At 35.9% G+C, this 19365-nt stretch overlaps 1 protein-coding gene across 10 annotated transcripts in view; it reads left to right on the top strand.

The window, feature by feature from the left end:
- The window catches only part of R3HCC1L (R3H domain and coiled-coil containing 1 like), a 93823-nt gene that overhangs the window by 46686 nt on the left and 27772 nt on the right, over window positions 1–19365 (top strand). For all 10 annotated transcript variants that reach the window (XM_078434701.2, XM_078434699.2, XM_078434702.2 and 7 more), the window contains one exon: window positions 13612–15434. In XM_078434701.2, the coding sequence (XP_078290827.2) occupies window positions 13626–15434 (1809 nt within the window). In that variant the 5' untranslated portion in view covers window positions 13612–13625. The remainder of the gene's footprint in view (window positions 1–13611; window positions 15435–19365) is intronic.

Raw genomic sequence — 19365 nt, 5'->3', positions numbered from 1 at the left:
TCCCTGAATTATTTGTTTTTTGGGTGTTGAATTTGATTAGTTCTTTATAGATTTGGTACAAGTAACTTTTAGGAAAGATGTTGAATATGTGAACTTGATCTTTGTAGAAATACCGAGGCTCAAGGTATCTTAACTATCCTGAGGTGAATAATTGAGCACTTCAGAATATCACATTCTACTTAACACTACCCTTGTGTTTCTAACAATGACAGAAGAAGTATTGATAGATTTTCTAATCTTATAGTTGCTAATTTTTTGCTCCAGAATTTGAAAATTATTGTAAATGTGGCTTTACTACAATTGACTACCCATCCTGCTCACCATAATTGGTTTCTCCTTTCCTGTTGTTGGATCATTGTTTCTTACCTTGTATTTGTTCCCTAACCCATTCCAGAAGGTATTTATCTCTTCAACTCAACTGAAACCTTTGCAGTGTCACCAACAACCTCTTTCCTGCCAAGTCCAGTTGAAGATTCTCAGTTCTTCCTACTTGACCTTTCAGCATTTAATACAGATGACTGTTCTTGCCTTTTAAAATATTTTCTTCGCTTGGTTTCTGGGATACTACATGCTTCTGTTCTTCCTGTTTTCTTCTTCATTCTCCTTTGCTGGCCACATCTCCTCTTCCTGACATCTAAAGGTTGTAGATGGTTCAGTCCCTCTGGCCTCTTTCTCTGTTACCGCCTAGGTGGTCTTACTCTGTTCCTTGGCTTGAATCTTTATGATGATGACTCCTAAAATTTTATCTCCCAATTCTTGCACCTCCCTGAGCTTTAGACTTGTATTTCTGATTGCTTCCTTAGCAACTGCACAAGATGTCCAACAAGTGTTCAAATTTAAAATGCCCAAATCACAACTCTTGATTCCTCTTTTCCTGTTTCCTTCCCCCAGTCTTCCCTATCTTAGTAAATGTAACTGTCTTCATCCAGGTTGATGAGACCAAAACTCTCCCAAGTGACTCCTCTTCCCTTCACGTCCCATATAGTTATCCCACCAAGTTTTTGTTAGCTTTGCCTTCAGTGTATATCATTAATCTGGCTACTCTTGTGACCTCCTCTTGAAGTAGACATGCTGCATACCTCATAGTTCTTAGACTTCTTTTAAAAAAATTTTTTTTTAATGTTTATTTTTGAGAGCGAGCGAGAGAGAACGAGAACGAGCAGGGGAGGAGCAGAGAGAGAGGGAGACACAGAATCTGAAACAGGCTCCAGGCTCTGAGCTGTTAGTACACAGCCCAACTCGGGGCTCGAACTCACAAACCGTGAGATCATGACCTGAGCCAAAGCCAGACGCTCAACCGACTGACCCACCCAGTTGCCCAGGTTCTTAGACTTCTTTACAGATTTTCCTTCTTCTGCTCTTACCGTTTGTAGGCAGTTGGCTCACATTTTTGCCAGAATGATCTTTAGCAAAGTTAAGTCAGGTCATGTCCTCTTGCTGAAACCTTCTAGTGATTTCTCAAAATATTCAAAATAAATTCCACATTCCCTTGGCCTGCAGGCCCATACTTGTTCTGGCCCTTAGCTGTCTCATAGTGCCCCTTCTTAACCCTGTTGTTACCAAACCTGTTTTCCTGTTATTCCTTGAATGTTTCAGGCTTGTCTTGCCGTAGAGCTTTTTGCACTTGCTCTTCTTTTTCCTAACATTCTCTTTTCCCCGGGTAATTTGTGTGACTCAGTTCACCTCAGGTATTGACTCCTCAGAGTGGTACCCCCTGCTTTACCGTACAGTTTTCTCTTCTAAAATAGCAACACACCCCATCACTCTGTGTCTCTGTCCCTGCTTCATATTACTTCATCACATTTATCGCTATCAGACATTATGTGTTGAAATGTTTATTTTTTGTCTCCATCATTACAGTGTAAGGTCCATGAGGCCAAAGACTTTGCTTTGTTTCATTGTTGTGTTCTCAGTGCCTACGATGGGACTCGGTACATAATAGTGTTCAGTAAATGTTTGTGGAATGAATAAATGAATGGAGCCCCAATTCATTTGGGGAGGTTAGGGGTGTATCATCTGTTGAGAAGTCTCACTTGTCATGATTGAACCAGGTATTTATTTAGAGTCAGATGTAGTGCTGTAGCATTGTAGATACAAAGATAAAAAGATACTAACCCTACACTGAAGGAACTTACTGTTCAGAAGAGAGCCAGATATGCAAACACAAAACTGTAAAGCAATATGATAATTGTTTTAATGAAGGTATATGTAAAGGTATATAGTGGGAACTTACGGATAGTACCAGAGCATATCAGGGAGAGTCAGTGACAAAGTTACAGAGGAGGTAACCTTTAAGGTGAGAGTTGAAGGACAGGTAGGAGGCCATCAGGCAAGCATCTAACAGAGATGTAAGTCACAGAGGTGTGGGAAGGCAGCTGGGCATGATTCTGGTACTGCTAGGAGTTGGAACTGATGAAATAACAAAGTCTGAAATTAGGAGTGGCTGGAGATGAAATTCGGCACATAGGTAGTTTTAGGGGTGGCAGGAGAGTTAGATCACCTAGGGCCAAATACGCTATGCAAGATACTTTAAAGTTTGTGATAAAGAACCACTGAGGAATTTTGAACAAGGAAATGACCAAGTCTAATTTGTGTTTTAGAAAATTACTGGAAGCAGCGTAGAAGTAGAATGAACAGGGCTTGGTAATTGATTGAAATGTCAGGAATAATGACTTCCAGGTTGCTGGTGTGAACAACTGGATTGACAGTGATACCATTCCCCCAGCTGTGAAACTGGGGAGGGAAGAGCAGTGAATCTGAGAGGATGGCTAGAATTTAAAAGTACAGTATATAATAATTTTAGTGCTCAGGAGTCTGTTAGTTTACTTGTGTCACTTAATATATTTTGTATATTACATTTAATTATGAACGTTATTAAACTTCTAAGATATTTTTTATTTCTTACAAATGGACATATATGATGCTGAACTGAAGGATGTTGGCATCTCTTAGTTTTGCCAGTTTGCAAGTAGACCAAAGAGAATAAGAATGCTCTTGACAGAATAGTAAAACAAAGGAGGTTGTTTTATTAATATGCAAAGAAATGATTCAAAATGTAGGCCCTTGACAGTTTTAAACATACATGAAAAAATGCTCTTAAATTTGAGTTGAGGATAACTTTTACTACAGTTATGTTTTTTAATCAGTTTTATTTTCTGATTTATGAAATATAAGTAGACTTTACTTATTTTGATGCTTTTTTTTTTTTTATCATCATGAACTTACGAAACATTAAAGTGTTTTTGTCTGTGTCAGAGATAAGCTTATCTACACATTTATATTTTAGTTGATTTCTTGGTTTAGTATATTTCCTTGTTGTTGAAAGTGGAAAATTCTGGAACAGGCAAGATATAAGAGGAAAAGCACACTGTGTTTGTTCTTGTGGTGTTAAGGATATGGCAAAATCTTAGCCGAGTGCTATCACATTACATATGTATCATAGACCACAAATGGGAGCCACATATGTAATTTTAAATTCTCTGATAGTGGCATTTAAGACTACAAAAACAGATGAAATTAACGTTTTTTATTTAACCCATTGTATTCAAAATAGTATCACTTCAACATATATAAATTTAAAAATATTAATGAGACATTTTATTTTTGTTTGTCTATTTATTTATATTTTTGGTGTACCGGGTCTTTGAAATCCAGGGTTTATTTTACATGCACAGCACATCTCAGTTTAGTCTGGTCACTTTTCAAATGCTCAATAGCTACATGTCGCTGGTGGCTATGTATTGAATGGTGTTGTTCTAGATCATTCCTAGACCAAAAGGTAGAAGTTACTCAGCATTTTGCAACATTTGAGGGTATCTTTCCAACATCAAGTAATTTATGTACTATGTGTTTTATTTATTATACTGTCAGGTATATTAAAGAGGCCGCTCTTTTCTCCATGCATCATTTTCCTACTTACAGTACTTTTGTCCAATAAAGGTCTGTTTATCAATTTTCATTGCCTTTTCTTTCTCCTACAGCAATTTATGGTACTGACCTCTTATACAAAAATGATAGCATATCGTTAAATTTTAGGGATTTTGTTTTTAATTACAAAAAATACTACATTTATTGTAACAAACTTCAAACAATACAGAGTATATGTATAAAAAGATAGTTAAGTAATCCCTAATTCTTTTTCATCTTTCATTTTCTATTCTCTGAGGTGTAAACCACTGTTTTCAAAGGACGATATCCTATCTGTTCTTAGGAATATACATTTATGAGAAATTCTTAAAGTGAGGAAACTGATACTTGGGAAATACCTCTTAAAGTGGACCTATTTAAAATGAAGACTAAAGCTTCTTAGTAATAAATAAAAGATTTGTTTGGGACAATTTTCTGAAATAAAAACATTTATTTTACCACATATTTAGTAAAATTTGGGTTTTAATTATGGCTGTGCTAATTCTCAATTAAGAAGGAATGATACATTGGTACAATTTTTCCACTAAAATTGTGTGATAGTCTGATAGCATCCTTCACTTTGTTTGACTTTCTTAGTATTTATCATACAGACTAGACTAGTGCATCAGTTTTAGGAAAACTATTGAGAGCTTTAGCAGTTTCTCAAGGGATTTTTCGTAATCCTTTGACGTTTCCTTTCTTGTTTTTTATTCTGTCATCATCCTTGATGCATTCCGTTTTTCAGTTGTTACTGGTTTGATTCAGCCAGATCTACATTCCCCAAGGGTTTTGCTGTGGAATGAGTACTTCCTTCAGCATTATTTTCATAGACTTCCTGAAATCCTACACTCTTTTCAAGATTTGTATTTTCACTTTACAATTGAGTTGCATTGTGTTTAGTTTGTATTTTTGGGTGTTTAAAACATTAGACTGTTAGTAAGAGGTAGATAGGCAAAACCAGGATACATAGTTGCAGTAGTTGTTAGTGTTAAGTAGAAATGGATCTTATAGGTGGTCAAGGCACATTTGAATATTATTTTATTATAAGGGCTTTTGATTCTCTCGCAAACTTGTAACTTAAGGAACTGAACTGCCTGTTTAAATAATAGCTTTTATTGAGACTTTACCATGACTGGAAAATTTGTATTCATGTATCATTTTATTTAACCTGTTCAGTGTGCCTATGAAATAAGCCTGTTATTATAATACCTCATTTTATGCTTTGAGTAAACTGAGGCTTACAATGGTAACTTTTGCCCCAGTAAAGTTATTTGTCTAATAAGGTAAGGGCTAATCAAGTGTGGAGCTGGGATTCTAACCCAGGAAACCAGCCCATATTGACTGCTCACTCATGTACACGCACACACACACACACACACACACACACACGTGCAAAAAAAAAAAAAAAAGAGGATTGAATTGTAATTTTCTTTTTTTAACTTAGTATTATGTTTTGGATATAGATTCATTGTATGGATGGGCCATAATTTCAAGGAATTACCCCTGTTTAGATTGTTTGCAGTTTTTGTTTATTTTTTATTTTGCTAATGTTGCTGTTCTTGATAACTAAGAAGCTTAGATTATAATAACCGTGTGGGAAATAGAGGAGAGGAGGCATTGGGCCTGGGAGATATGAGTTAGAAACTGGGTTCACTTCCTAAAGCCTTAACTTCACAGAGTTGTATCCCACTCAGAGGATGTACTAGGAAAAAAATTACTCAGTGTTACAGAAAGAAAATAAGGAAGCTTGTCTATTTTCACCTGGGTTCTGAGTGAAGGGAAAAAGTGTTCTGAGATTTTGTAGCTACTGTTTTACCTCCATGTGGTTTGTGTTTCATACATAGAATTTTACTGAACAGTCCAGAAAAATCCAACTCTTAAAAATAGACATTAATGTAGAACCAGTTCATAAAAGAACACTTACAGTCTGGCTGAATGAAATTCCCACAGATAAAGCCCCACTGAGGTTGAGCTCACCACCCACCCAAAATTACCAAAAGAAGAAGAAGAAGAAGAAGAATCATGCCAAGACACATCAGAATTAAATCCTCAAGAATTTCAGAAAGTAGAACTATTACATAATAAATATTTAATATTATAATAAAAATTGAAGTATAAAACTAATACAAAAGTAAATGCCACAATTGTAATAATAAACATTAAAAAATAAAATGGAAATGTTAAAAATGATTAAAGGTAAAAAGAAAACAAGTATCAGAACAGTATCAACACAACTATTAAAAAAGCATAAGACCAGGGAGATCAGGGGAGGGTGGGGATAAATAGGACTTATATAATAAAACCTTAGTCATTAAAATGTAAAAACTGATAGGATAGGATAAAATGCAGAATATGCAAATTTGAAGAGAAAACTAGTGATGTGGAAGGTGAATCTGAAGGTATTGCCCTGAATGAATAGAATTGGTAAAAGACTCAGAGATAAAATACTCAAATTCAAGAAGCACAGTGGTGTTCTAGTAGAAAAATAATACTAAACACGCACTTAAAACACATAGTAGACACTTGAACACCAGGTACCTAAGAGAATATCAAGAGAATCACCAGAGAAGAAAGAGATTACCTACAAAGCAATGACAGACTGACAACAGATTTCCTAACAGTAACAACAGAAGTCAAATCTATTAAAGGATGGGAGCAGTGGAAAGATATTTTCAGACAAAAACTACAAGTACATATGGAAGATAGTGTGAAATGAAAACACCTGTACAGTTGTTTAGGAGACAGATACAAATAATAGTTAACTTTAGGTATTGAGAGAAGCACTCATGTTAAAATGCTAACAGACTAGAAATAAGAGTATGGAGCCTTTTGAGCAGTAGGGAAACAAACAAACAAACAACTTGGTCAATCTTAAAGTAGGGAAATAAGAAAACTACAAAAGTAGGATAAATGGAAAGGAAGCACAAAATAAAAAGGTAGAAGTACTTCCAGATATATCTATAATTGTAATAAATATAAATGCACTAAATTTGACAATTAAAAGACTGACATTGACAGAATAGGTAAAGAATACACAGTTCAGTTGTATGCTGTTTGCAAGAGATGCGTCTAAAGCATGGTAACAAGTTGAAAGTAAAAGGACAAGAAATGAAAGCTGCCATAGTTAAATTACTTTTAGACAACATAGACTCTAGCACCCCGGCCCCCAAATTCAGCAAGAGAAGAGATTGCTGCATAATGGTGAAGAGTAACAGTTTATCAGGAAAATAGAATAATTTTCAATTTAAGTATCAGGTAACATCAAAAAATGATATAAAAGTATAAAAATTAATATACAGACTCAAACCAATAATTCCACAAATATAGGTATTTCACAAATACACTCCAATGATTAATTAAGCAAACAGACAATAAGATATGATTTGAACAATACTTTAATAAACATGATTTAATGAACACACACACATGTAACACCCATGATTAATTAAGCAGACAAACAATAAGTAAGGTTATCATTTGAGTATGTGTGTAATCACTGTTAACATTACAAAAAGGAGACAATCAGACATTATAGCTCTCTGATGTGATGTAATAGGAAGCGCATAGTTGGATTTAGACATATTCTTGCTATAAAAAAAATTAAACCCAAATCCTATCAAGCCTCTAGATCACCACTTTTTAGGAAGTACAGAGACTATTTATAAGAGTTTATTGGACAATACTACAAGAATGCAGTCAGCAAACTCCACAGAATGTGAGAAATTCTATAGGACAAATAACCAAGTTTCTTTAACAAATGAATGGCAAGATAGGAAAACATAAACAGTTTGATTAACATCTATAAATTAAAAGACCAGTGTGTAGATCTTTTGGGATCCTGATTTTAACAAATCAAGTGTTCAAAAAAAAAACAAACAAAAAACAAAAAACAAAAACAGTTGGCCTCAGAAGTTGAGCACTGGATATATAATGATTTAAGGAATTATTTCTCTCTCTTTTTTTAAGTTGTGTATGGTTTTGTTAAAAAAAAAAAGAAGTCAGTCTTCTAAAGACAGATACTGAGGTACTTAAGGATAGAATGAAATAATATTTGGGACTTTAAAATAATCCAGTGAGGGTGGGAATATATGCACAGATAACATGAAGAAACAGTGGCTCTGATTTGAAGCTGAGTAATGGGTATTTGAGAGTCATTATAAATATTTTCTAATACGTGCTTGAAAATTTTTGTCATGCAACAGTAATAACAGCAACAACAAAAACTTTAGAATATAGCTAATTAAGTCACTAGCTCAGGAAGTTAATCAAAAAAAAAATGGCATTATCCTAAAGAAAATTGAAGAGATTGAGATGAGAGATGAAGGCAGAAATTAATGATATGGAAATGATACAGAGAAGATCCTCTTCCTGTTTATTAACATACATTAGTTGTGCCTTGCCTTCTTCCCAAAGGATTTTGAGATCCCAAAAGGGATAGAGAAATAAATGTTACCAGACATCTGGGATGGATTAATCATTCATTGTATTTGTACACCAGACTTAATTCTGTGTTTTCTGGAAAAGAGCAGAAAGGGACATATTTGCTATACCTGATAAAGGGACTGTGTAACTTTGAGAGACATGCTGTTTTCCCTTCTATTTTATACATGGGAGATGGGATAAGATGGTAATTACTTTCAACTTTGGTTTGCAAAAGTTAGAAAATGTTTTGCAAGTGGACATTTCCTGTATCCACCAGCTGTGAAAATCAAGATTTTTAACTTAGAAAATCTAATCTTAGCTTTTGTAGTGAGTGAAGATACATAGTTTACTTTTGCTTTCAGAAAAATGCTGAGGATTTACCGGTAAACGTGAGGGAACTTGCAGAGTTGGAAGATCATTTTGCAACCATTATACTAAAGATTGGGTCAGATTAGACTTGTTAGTGGATGCTAAATCTAGGGGAAATTTTGATGAGGAGTAGGATATTTGTATGCTCTTGAAGTGTTACTCCACAGACTGCTTTTAGTTGCAAGGGAGAAAATACACAGTAATTATACAGTAGAGAAATTGGACAGTACCTTGACCAGGTACTCAAAGCTAAAGTCACCATTGAAGGACAGATGGGAATCATGTGCCTCCAGATGTGAGGCTCTGAGAAGGACACATGACCATCTATGTACTATTCTGGCTGAGAATATATAACCTCAATCCAATCATGAGGAAACACCAGATAAACCCTAACTGGGGGGTGTTCTGTTAAAAAAAGGGTGGGAGAAGGAACAGTGTTCCAAATTGTCAATGTCCTAAAAGACAATGAAAGTCTGTGAAAGCATTCTAGAAGGTAGGAGGCTAAAGAGACGTAACTAAATGCAGTACCTGATTGTAAACCGGATCCAGTATTGGAGACGGAAATATACTAAAAGGTCTTTAGTGGGTCAGCTGACAAAATTGGGATATGTATGTTTGATTTGATAAAAGTATCCATGTTAAATTTGCTGACATGATAACTGTATTAAAATTATCAAAGAAAATATGCCAATTTATAGGAAATATACTCTGAAGTATTTAGGGATAAAGGGCCATGATGTCTGTAATTTGCCCTCAAAAGGTTTAGAACAAATATTTGTGTGTGTGTGTGTGTGTAAAGAGTGGAAACGTGTACGATTGCAAATGATAAAACAAATGGAGTAAAAATAACAAATCTGGGTAAAGGATTGCAGGGTGCTGTTTGTAGTATTTTTGCTTTTGTAACTTACCTGTAAATTTGAAATTATTTCCAAGTAAAAAGACCAGATATATGCTGTTGTTATGATGCATTCTAATGAACAAAGTGGTAGTGCTTAATTTGTTCTTGAAGAATGAACAGTTAACATGCCCATTAGGCAGTTTCTCTCAAATATCCTCTGTCTCTAGTGAGCCATTGGTAAGTACTGGATCAAATCAGTTCATGGTTGAATTATCCAGTGAGTGCCTTAAGTGCCAGTATTCTCTATTGTTGATTGAAGAAGGATCCATATGTTTTATATACCGAATGTGGGCCAACAGCATTAAAATTCTGTTATAAAAATTGTAAAAGCTTGATTTGTTCTATGCTAGTTTACCTATCATGAAGATGGGACAGAGAGGTACTTAGAGGAAGTTACTGATTATTTTCTCTCAAGAAATATTTGAAACTTTAGAAGCAGTTGGACAGGTTCTCACAAATGATCCTAGTCTTCAGAAGTATAGGATAGAAAAAAATGATTTGGCCTAAAATATTTGAAAGGTGTATATTAGCAGTTAACTGCCCACCATCATAAAGGAATCTTAAGTTTTTATCTCCTTCAGAAAATATAATTTTCTACAATATAATTGCATGCTGATGACCATTCCAGAATAAATTGCAAAGTACACCCCAAATAACCTGCCTGTTAAGAAGAAAACTGGACCAATAAAAAGCATTTAGAACATTGTAAAAAAGTTAAAACCATATTAAAGAGCGAAAGAAAACATCAAGTGCTATTAGTAAATATCTGGGTGGGAATTTTTTAATCTAAGACAGATTTAAAAACTTGTGTATGCCAGGCATCCCTTCTCCCCTTGTTAAAGGCCTTTCTTGCCTACAGTTGCAAAAAAAAGTTCACAAAAAACATAACAGGGCTTTAAACTGATTTGATATTATCTTAAAGGTCCACAAGATGGGGATGCTCCTCTTTTTTTCTATGTCTGTGAGAAATTATGAAAGAATTGTTCTAGCCAGTGGTGTATTGGAGAATCTCATACTGGTCTGAGAGCTGATTGTTAAAGTTTTAGGAATTTTGCAAACTGGTAACACAGCCATCATTAAGAATTAAATTACATAGCTTATTATTAAATAAATGGCATTAAAAAAGGTAATCAATATTTAAAATTCACTTCCTAATTATTTTACTGTGATTTATGTTCTTGAAGTTATTTATGAATCTCGAACCTTTAGGTTGAGCTACTGTATCATGGCGTGTTACTGCGTGTCTTTCCCCAATTCCATTTTCAGTGAAGTTACATCGATAGCTTGGAATTAGCTACGGTAGGAATATTTACATCACAGAGTTAAGCAAATGCCATAAATTGGGGCTTGATTTATTGTTTATTGCTTGTCTATATGTAAAGTGATGGAGAAAATGCTAATAATGCAAACTTAAAGTGTCAGGTCTTTATCTATTACATTGTACATAGCTCAAAAATTGAGAATATATTTTGCATTTCAGAAATGATTATTCACTTCAGCAAAGAAGTTACTCACATTGTTGACATCATTGATGCGAGTGAAAATATCAACCAGTCCTCTGAATTACAGTGGAAAGCTGGTTGCTAAACATTTACCAGCACGTTGCTGGTCATAGCCTAATTGAGTTTGGTGTTCCGGTAAGAAGTGGGTGGTATAAATTTCTTATACTGTTTTCAGCTTTAGGAAATCGTATCATGACATGTGGGCATTAACTTAAAAAAGGAAAATTATGTTTTAAAAGTCATTAGCAGTAGCACATAATAATTTTAAATTTGAAGCCTTTGATACATATCTATTGTGGAAGAGAAAAATAGAATCATAGAATTTCAAGTCTGAAGAATACTTAAATCCTGACTTACCTACAGATAGAAATTCTTTCTCTAGTGTATCAGTCAGTCATCCAGACTGTAGAGACAGAGCTCATTACCTGATTAATAGTGTTGGAAAGTTCTATATATGGAGCTAAACTTTGTTTTTCTTTAATTTCTACCAATTGGTTCTGGTACTGACTTCTGGAGAAGCATAGAATCATAGAAGAGAACATTTATCTCTTCTGTAGAGCAACCAGCTCTTCAGGTTTAAAGGTAGTTTGGATGTTTCCAGTTAGACCTCTTTAGCCAAGAAGTAACCTTTAATTCCTTTAACCATATTTTGTGTGGTATATTTTCTGAGCTGGACAATCTAAGATTGTGTTGCTTTTGTAAACATCCACATCAGTACCTTTTGAGGTTTATTGACTTTACAGATGAAATTTAGTTCTTTTTTTGTGCAATTACACACAAATCAGTTGTTCTGTGGTGTTTGATTTTTTAATCAAAGCAGATCTTTGTATTTATTCGTATTACTTCAGCACAGCATTCCAGATTGGAGAAATGATACTAAATTGTAATTTTATCATTTGGGGCATTTATTAACCATACTGATTTTATATCAGTTGCAGATTTGATAAGCACTCATTGTTTATTGTTTATATTCAAATTATTGTTTAAAATGTTGAATTTCAAAGGCCTGTGGGGACACAGATTATCTTTAAATAATCCTCTCTAAATTCATTTCTGCCTATTACTACTTTTTGCTGCAAGTCCACCTTCTAGTTCTATTAAGTAGCCCACATTTTCCATCTTATAATGCAAGAGTTCATCATGACATATGTTGTCAGATGCTTTGTTAACTGAGATCAAGATACACTGTCTATGGGCTCCCAGTGAAATACACGTTAGTACTTCTGTCTTTGTAAAGTAGGCATTTTTGAAAAATCCTGGCATGTCTAAATGTTAAGGGCCTATTCGTCCACAATTGGAAAGCTAGAAAGAAAATCTACCATGAGTTGTAGGTTAGATGATAATTAAGACCTCAAAAGAGAAAAGGAATGAGAGGATTTATGGGAACATTTGATGCTCAGGGCCACGGTAAATACCTGGGCTGAAAAGAAAACAGCCTGTGCCATGAGAGCAGAGCTTCTTCACTGAGAAGGTATTCTGGAGCAGGTGAGAATTGAGGGACCTGGAAATAGTTTCTCTAGTATTATCTATTTTCTTTGTAATGTGTGTGGTGAAATCTTAACAGTGAATGCTTCTGAGTGTATATGGGTGTTTCTTTGTGATGGACCTCCTTATTCTTTTTGCTATGGATACAGTAATACTTCATGGTATAATTTTGAAGATTAAAAACTCAATATGAAGTCATCTAGCTCATTTTCTTGTATTTTGTTGATGGTAGATAAAGCCTTATTTAACCATTTGTTAAGTTTTTTCCTTTTTTAAATTTCCATTGGCAAATTGTGGTGAGTTGCTCAAGAAGTTACTAAATGTGAGTTGTCGCATCACATTTCTTGGTCTCCAGTCTTTTTCATCCTGTCCAGACCCATTTTATTGCTGCTGGAAGAAAAATTTATGACAGGTCATTTGATTAAATAGTATTAGAATAATGATGTTCTTTTTCCCACTACCTATTCTCCCAAAAATCATAGTTCAAGAGCAACAGGTTCTAGAAGTTAGTCCCGGATTAGTTGTCTCATTTTCTAGCCTCCATTCAAGTTACTTTTAAAAATCATATTTATGTGGATACATTTATGTTAAACAAATGTGTTTTTAGAGGTCCTCCTTGAATATACTCTTCAGTGTAAATTCTGAGCCCCAGGAATAGGGAGATAGTAGTGTTTCATGAGTACTTAATAGCTGGCAGTCACTTTTCTGATAATCTTTTAATTTAGCCAAGTCAGGGCTACTTGTTAAAAAAGTAGAGAGGACTTCAGATGTAGAAGTAAAGGGTTTGGGGCATATGAAGAAAGAGAGTTACATGAATAAAATTCATGAGCTCATGAGTTATTTTGGAATTTACTTTCCTTAGTGGCATAACTTATTAGATTAATTATTTTATGGCAGGTTTTACTTTGTTTTAACTTGAGGGTTTCTATAGGATGGGTTAGTAGGCCCTCTACCTAGTCTTTAAAGAATCTCTTGGTTCAGCATGTTGTACTTCATTTTTGGTGATTGATTTATTCTGTCTTCTTGCAGATTGAGGTGGTGCCATGCAGCAAGCAGCAGAGAGATGCAGAGTTCGAGCCAGAAGGCCTGACATGGCACTTTATATACCGAAAGCTCGAAGGGGTATAGTGCTGCTTAAGTCAGGTGATGAAGAAAAAAGCTGTGGTCCACCTAACTCTGTGGTGAAAGAAGAACAAAAAGAAGATGGTCTCTTCCAAAAGGAGATCTTTAGAGGCAAATCTGAGACTCAGACACTAAGCATTAATCCTGATGATAAGGAACACAACCATAGGGAAGGAAAGAAGTTTTCAACAAAATTAAGAAAAGACACATGCCTTCAAGAAAGAAAGAAAGATAGGGTTTGTGTTAGGAGGGGACCCACAGAATCTAAAGAAGCATTATCCCAAGGACATCAGCAAAGTGTCCCAAATCCTGCGATGCTACCTAGTGCACCTTTACAAAGACACGTTAAACCAAAGAAGGTGGAGTGTTTGGAGGTCGAAACCACAAATGTGATAGGACCTGGGAAGTTGCTTCTATCTCAGTCTTGTTCAGAAGTGGGTGAGGCCCAGGTTCTAAACAAACCATTCCAAAATACGGAATTCTGTGATCTCAGTAGGCACAAAGTAAGTGGCAAAACGTTCAAAGGCAGAGATTTGGAAAACAGAATTGAAACTGATGTCAAGGTGGTGGAGATACTATCCCAGTTTCCTGGAGTTTTTAATTCTGTATTGAAACCTGAGAGTAAGACCGTGCCAATAAAACTAAGTTCTGATTCTGAAACTGTACCAGAAAGTATGCAAACATCGTGTGGAATGTTGACTCTCAGCAATGGAGGCATCACTGCCATTTCTGTTCCTGGAAGTGCGGACGGTGTCACTGATCAAACTTGTGTAGACTTTGAAGCTGAGAATGTTGGTGATACAGCCAACAGTACAGATATCATCTTGGCTCAGAGAGGTATAGATTCCATTCCTGAGACTTTGGGTCACATCTCTCATAAAATGACCATAGTCAGCAAATTAGAGAGTATGAATGGCATTTTTGATCCAACACTGATTAGAGAGTATGAGAAGAATGACAGTACTGCTGATGACTTGTGTATAATGTATGAACCTTCTGATACAGCTCTCCTTGCTCATGAAACAGATATAGATAATGGGCTGAAGAGTGTAGGTGACATTACCCATAAGGCATGTAAGATGGACATTACAGATGTCCTGTCTGATCAGATAACTGTGGGCAGCCCTTGTGTAGCTGCAGTTAGAACAGCTGGTGAGGCCTGTAGCCACACAAATAGTTTCTCAAAATATTTAGAAATGAGTGCAGATACAGCCCCTCTTCATGTAGCTGGGAGTGGGAATGACATAGAAAATTTCAGCAGCCTGACTGCTTGCTCAGATATTTATGCTGAGAGTATTTCATCTAGTTTCACAGAGTCAACAGGAAAGTTGATAGAGAGCTTGTCAGATTGTGCTTCCTCCTTACCTATAAAGAAGATTGCTGGTAGTAATTGTAGCACTTTTTTGGACTGTGAACTCAGTATGTTAAATGGGACAAAAGTACTTTCAGACAGTGCCTTGGGCATTGATCTAGATTGTACGGGTGATATAACAGAGGCATTGCATGAACTAAAAACTGCCGAAGAGTTCGAAACAAAAGAGGAAGATAACTCAGAGAATATAGAATTTGGTGTATCCTTTCCTGATACGGAATCTGTATCTATGGAAACATCTATGGAACCGAAAGCAACGGAAACGTCTCATGTGGAGGGAAGTACTGCTACTGAGGACAGCTGGGAGTCTCTGTTTAATGATGATGGTGACTGCTTGGATCCACGTCTTCTACAAGAGGTCTGTTCAGTGGAAGTTACTCGATGCTTACATAATTTATAGATTCATAGAGCCTGGTGTTTGGGGGGGTAATTTTGATGGACATTTGTGCACATTCATACATTCACTCATGTTACATTCAATGTAAGGGTTCCTGCAATAAACAAATAGGACTGTAGATTGAGAAAAGAATGTCTGATAGATCTTTACAAAGTAAAACATACCAAATTGAGTATCTATTATAACTAAGTTGTGAGAGATCTTACTGAATAGATTAAAGATGAGTTTAACGGATTCTGACTGTCTGTTGAGGAAATAAAGAGGGAGACTTCTTCAAAAGGGATTTTCTGCATTGACAAGATGTATTTTACCCAGGCCTATCTGAGGGGAGGAGAGTAATTTATTATTCACATTTATCCTATTTTTCTAGGAAATGTTGGGATGTTGTCAGACACTGGAGGGAAGGAAGTAGAGAAGGGAAGGGTAAAATAAGGAAAGGTATGATCGTTTCTTAAGTAGTTTATGCTGAGTTACAGAATAAATGATTGTTGAGTACATGTAAAGTATGAGTAAATAATGACATGCTGGCTAGTCAAGAGTTCATAAATACAACATGTTGGATTAGAAGTCATTTTAGAAATTATTTAGTTTCATCTTTTTATTTTCCTAATTTAGACATTCACTCTACCCAGTATTTAAATTCCTTGCCATAAATAAGAATCATTGGTGTTAAATAGTAAAACCACTTCCCCTTTCATTCCTTATAGGGGTGTCTGGAAGGAGAAAAAATAATTTCCCAATGAAATCACCAATTTTATAAATGAGGAAATTGAAGCTTAGTGGTCAGACCTTTAGGAAAGGCAGAATCAGGGTTTCCATTTAGTTCTCTCTTAATCCAATGTTCATGTTCTTTCTACCAGACCATGTTGTTACCTATAACATAGTTTTGTTTGATTCCAGAGAACCTTTTAAATATGAAGTGATTGGTTCTTTTGTTTCTCAGAATTAAACCCTAAGTACAGAAAAACGGTCCCATGCATGTGAAGACACATGTGAGAATGAAGAGGGTGTAGCCCATTGGACAGAGCTGACTTTCCAATACCAAGCAGTTCCTCTTCATTCTTAGGTGTTTGCACGTGCACATGTACCACAGGTAGCACTTCTTATGGTCAAGTCAGGAAGCACTATGTCCTAAATTATTCCTTAGAAAGAAATACAGAACAGAAAATAACTACAAGTGGCATCCATGAACCCCTTGAAATTGCATACAAAATTTTATATGTATGTGCAGTTTTTCATCAGATTCTCAAAGGCAGGGCTTCCCAAAGTACGAGTATCACCTGGAACTTGTTAGAAATGTAAACTCTTTATTTAGCCCAGTAGTGTGTATATTTGTGTTTTTCAGGTGACTCTGATGCATACAAAGTGAGAACCATTGCTGAAAAGGTAGTAACATACACTTGAATGTTTATCAGAATGTGAGTGTGATAACTAGAGATGGCTGTCCACACATAACTAGAAGAAAAACAGAAGTTTTAGACACAAATTTGGTTAATAAATACTAGTAATGTGGGAAGTGAGGTGGAATATAGAGAAGTTATTAAGGATCCAAACACTGGGGGCTCCTGTGGGGCTCAGTTGGTTAAGCATCTGACTCTTGATTTCAGCTCAAGTCATGATCTCACAGTTTGTGTGTTTGAGCCCCGCATTGGGCTCCTCACTGACAGTGTGGAGCCTCCTTGGGATTCTCTCTTTTTCTCTCTCTCTCTCTCTCTCTGCCCCTCCACTTCTTGTGCTCTCTCTCTCTCTCTTTCTCAAAATAAATAAATAAAAATAAAAACAAAAAGGATTCAAGCATTGGAAGGTCTCCATGTTCAAAGAGATTATCTGAGGGAGCAGAGAGCACACATGTGCACAGGAGAGAAGGAATAGCTTCCTACAAAAGAAAGGTATGGCAAGAGCCCTTTACACATAATGAGGCTCAGTAAATAAATATTTATTGAATGGATGTAGATGATAGGGCAGAGTTGGAGCTCTGTGCTTTTTTAGGGTGGACACCAGGGGCTTTCAAAACTTGATTGCTGCTGGAACTTGGATTCTGTATGGTAGCTTAGGGATACAGCTTTTATAACGGGGCAAGAGGGTTCAGGTGTGCAAGTCTGTTTTTCAGATCTTAACACTGTTTGGAATAGGTGCAGAAGAAAGTAGGCAACCACTCAGTGTTTTGAGGAGCATCGTAATATAGCCAAAGACGATACTTGTATGACCTAAAGCTTGGAATGGCTAGAGAAAGGAGTATGTAGTGTTTTAAGCTGGACAGCCAGTGCCTGGGTGTTGTGTTTGGATATCACACACTGGGTCGGTGTTTGGTAGGGAGTGAGGTCTGCGTTGAGGGATACGGGTTGATGAGAGCAAGAAGGAAGGAGGTAGATTGAGAATGCTGGTAGCAGATCCAACTCCAAACTATGATCTCCTGTGTTTTGAGTTTTAGGAGATGTAATAATAATGTTATTAAAAGATGTCACAAATTCAATAATGTTAATAGCCTTTTAGTGACTATTACTCTTAATTTATTTATATTGCTCTAAACATACTTTATTAAAGGTCAAATCAGAGTGTCTGTCTCTTGAAAACTTTCCAACCAATAATTTTTGGCTCTTTTCCCAGTGGGCCTGTTTCTTTGTTGACAGTGGCTACACATGGAGGTATGTCTAATACTTCTAATAGTCAGGGAGGTATGCTGTAGAGCAGGGTGTGACAGCCATTGGCATGTGAAGCAGTTTCCTGTGACGTTTGAACTTCTAAAACTGCCTGAGTGGGTAGAAAGCATAGATGGGTCATTACTGAACTCCTGGAACTACAATTCTTGATGAGTCTCTAAAGATCATGGTTTGGAATGCTCAGAAATTTACATTGGTAATTGATTTTTAAAAAAATGTTGGGATGACTTCTTTTAACCCTTTGAGATCTTGGTATAAGAACACAAGAATTACTGTTGTCTGGATAAAACTTTCATAGCTCCTGCTGCCTCCCGTACTGATCTGCAGATCTGTTGTTTCGTAGGAGGGTTAACCCAGCAACATAATATAGATATTGATAGACTGTGGCATCTGGTCCCTTCACTGGCCATTTCTGGCCTTAATTTGACACTGGTCATTTCTGGCCTTGGTTTAGGTAGGAGTCTCCTTTTGTTACAGAAGGCTACTAACAATATATAACCATGGAAAAAAGAAGAGTAAAGGGACACCACCCATTCCCAGACTATCTTCTTTTGTGTGTAGACTCACGTTTATACACTCCTTCTCTCTATAGACTTTTGCAAAGATGCGGTCTGTGTTTAAGTAGGGAACCTAAAAGCGAAAGGAAAAATTCATAATCCAACCACTAAAAGCAAATTATATGAAGTACAAAGGGAGGAAAGTCCTTCATATTCCACCCCCTAGGGACTTCATTAATAGTTGGTAGTTCATCACTTTGCAGTTAAATGCAAAGTTTAAGTACCTAGAGTTTGATAAACTATAGGTTGTAAATAGCTAGATATAATTATCACTACCATTTTAAAGGCACTGGGTTACATGCCAGCTTTTTTCTCAGCTTTATCTGAAGTTTCTTATATTTGGAGAGACAGCATTTAACCATGTGATTATCACATAATAATCTAAAGAATAATTAATGTAAAACACCCATATAAGAGATGTCCTAAATTGATTGTCTGATGGGTGATCTAGACAATGGCTTCAACAAAGGATTAGACCCTTGAGGGCTAACCTGGTTGACACTGGTTCATGTTGCTGAAGCCATAGAATTAAACAAGATTTGAAGCCCCACTTCAGAGATTGTTCTTATGTTCCTAATTTATATTTTTCTATTTTTTTAAAATTGATAGACTCTCTTTTTTTGAGCAGTTTTAGGTTTTCAGAAAAAAATGGAGTGAAAAAAGTACAAGGTTCCC

This window comes from Panthera onca, chromosome D2 (assembly GCF_046562875.1).
Source record: "Panthera onca isolate mPanOnc1 chromosome D2, mPanOnc1 haplotype 2, whole genome shotgun sequence".
Lineage (NCBI taxonomy): Eukaryota > Metazoa > Chordata > Mammalia > Carnivora > Felidae > Panthera > Panthera onca.
This window is presented reverse-complemented; position numbering and strand designations above follow the sequence as displayed.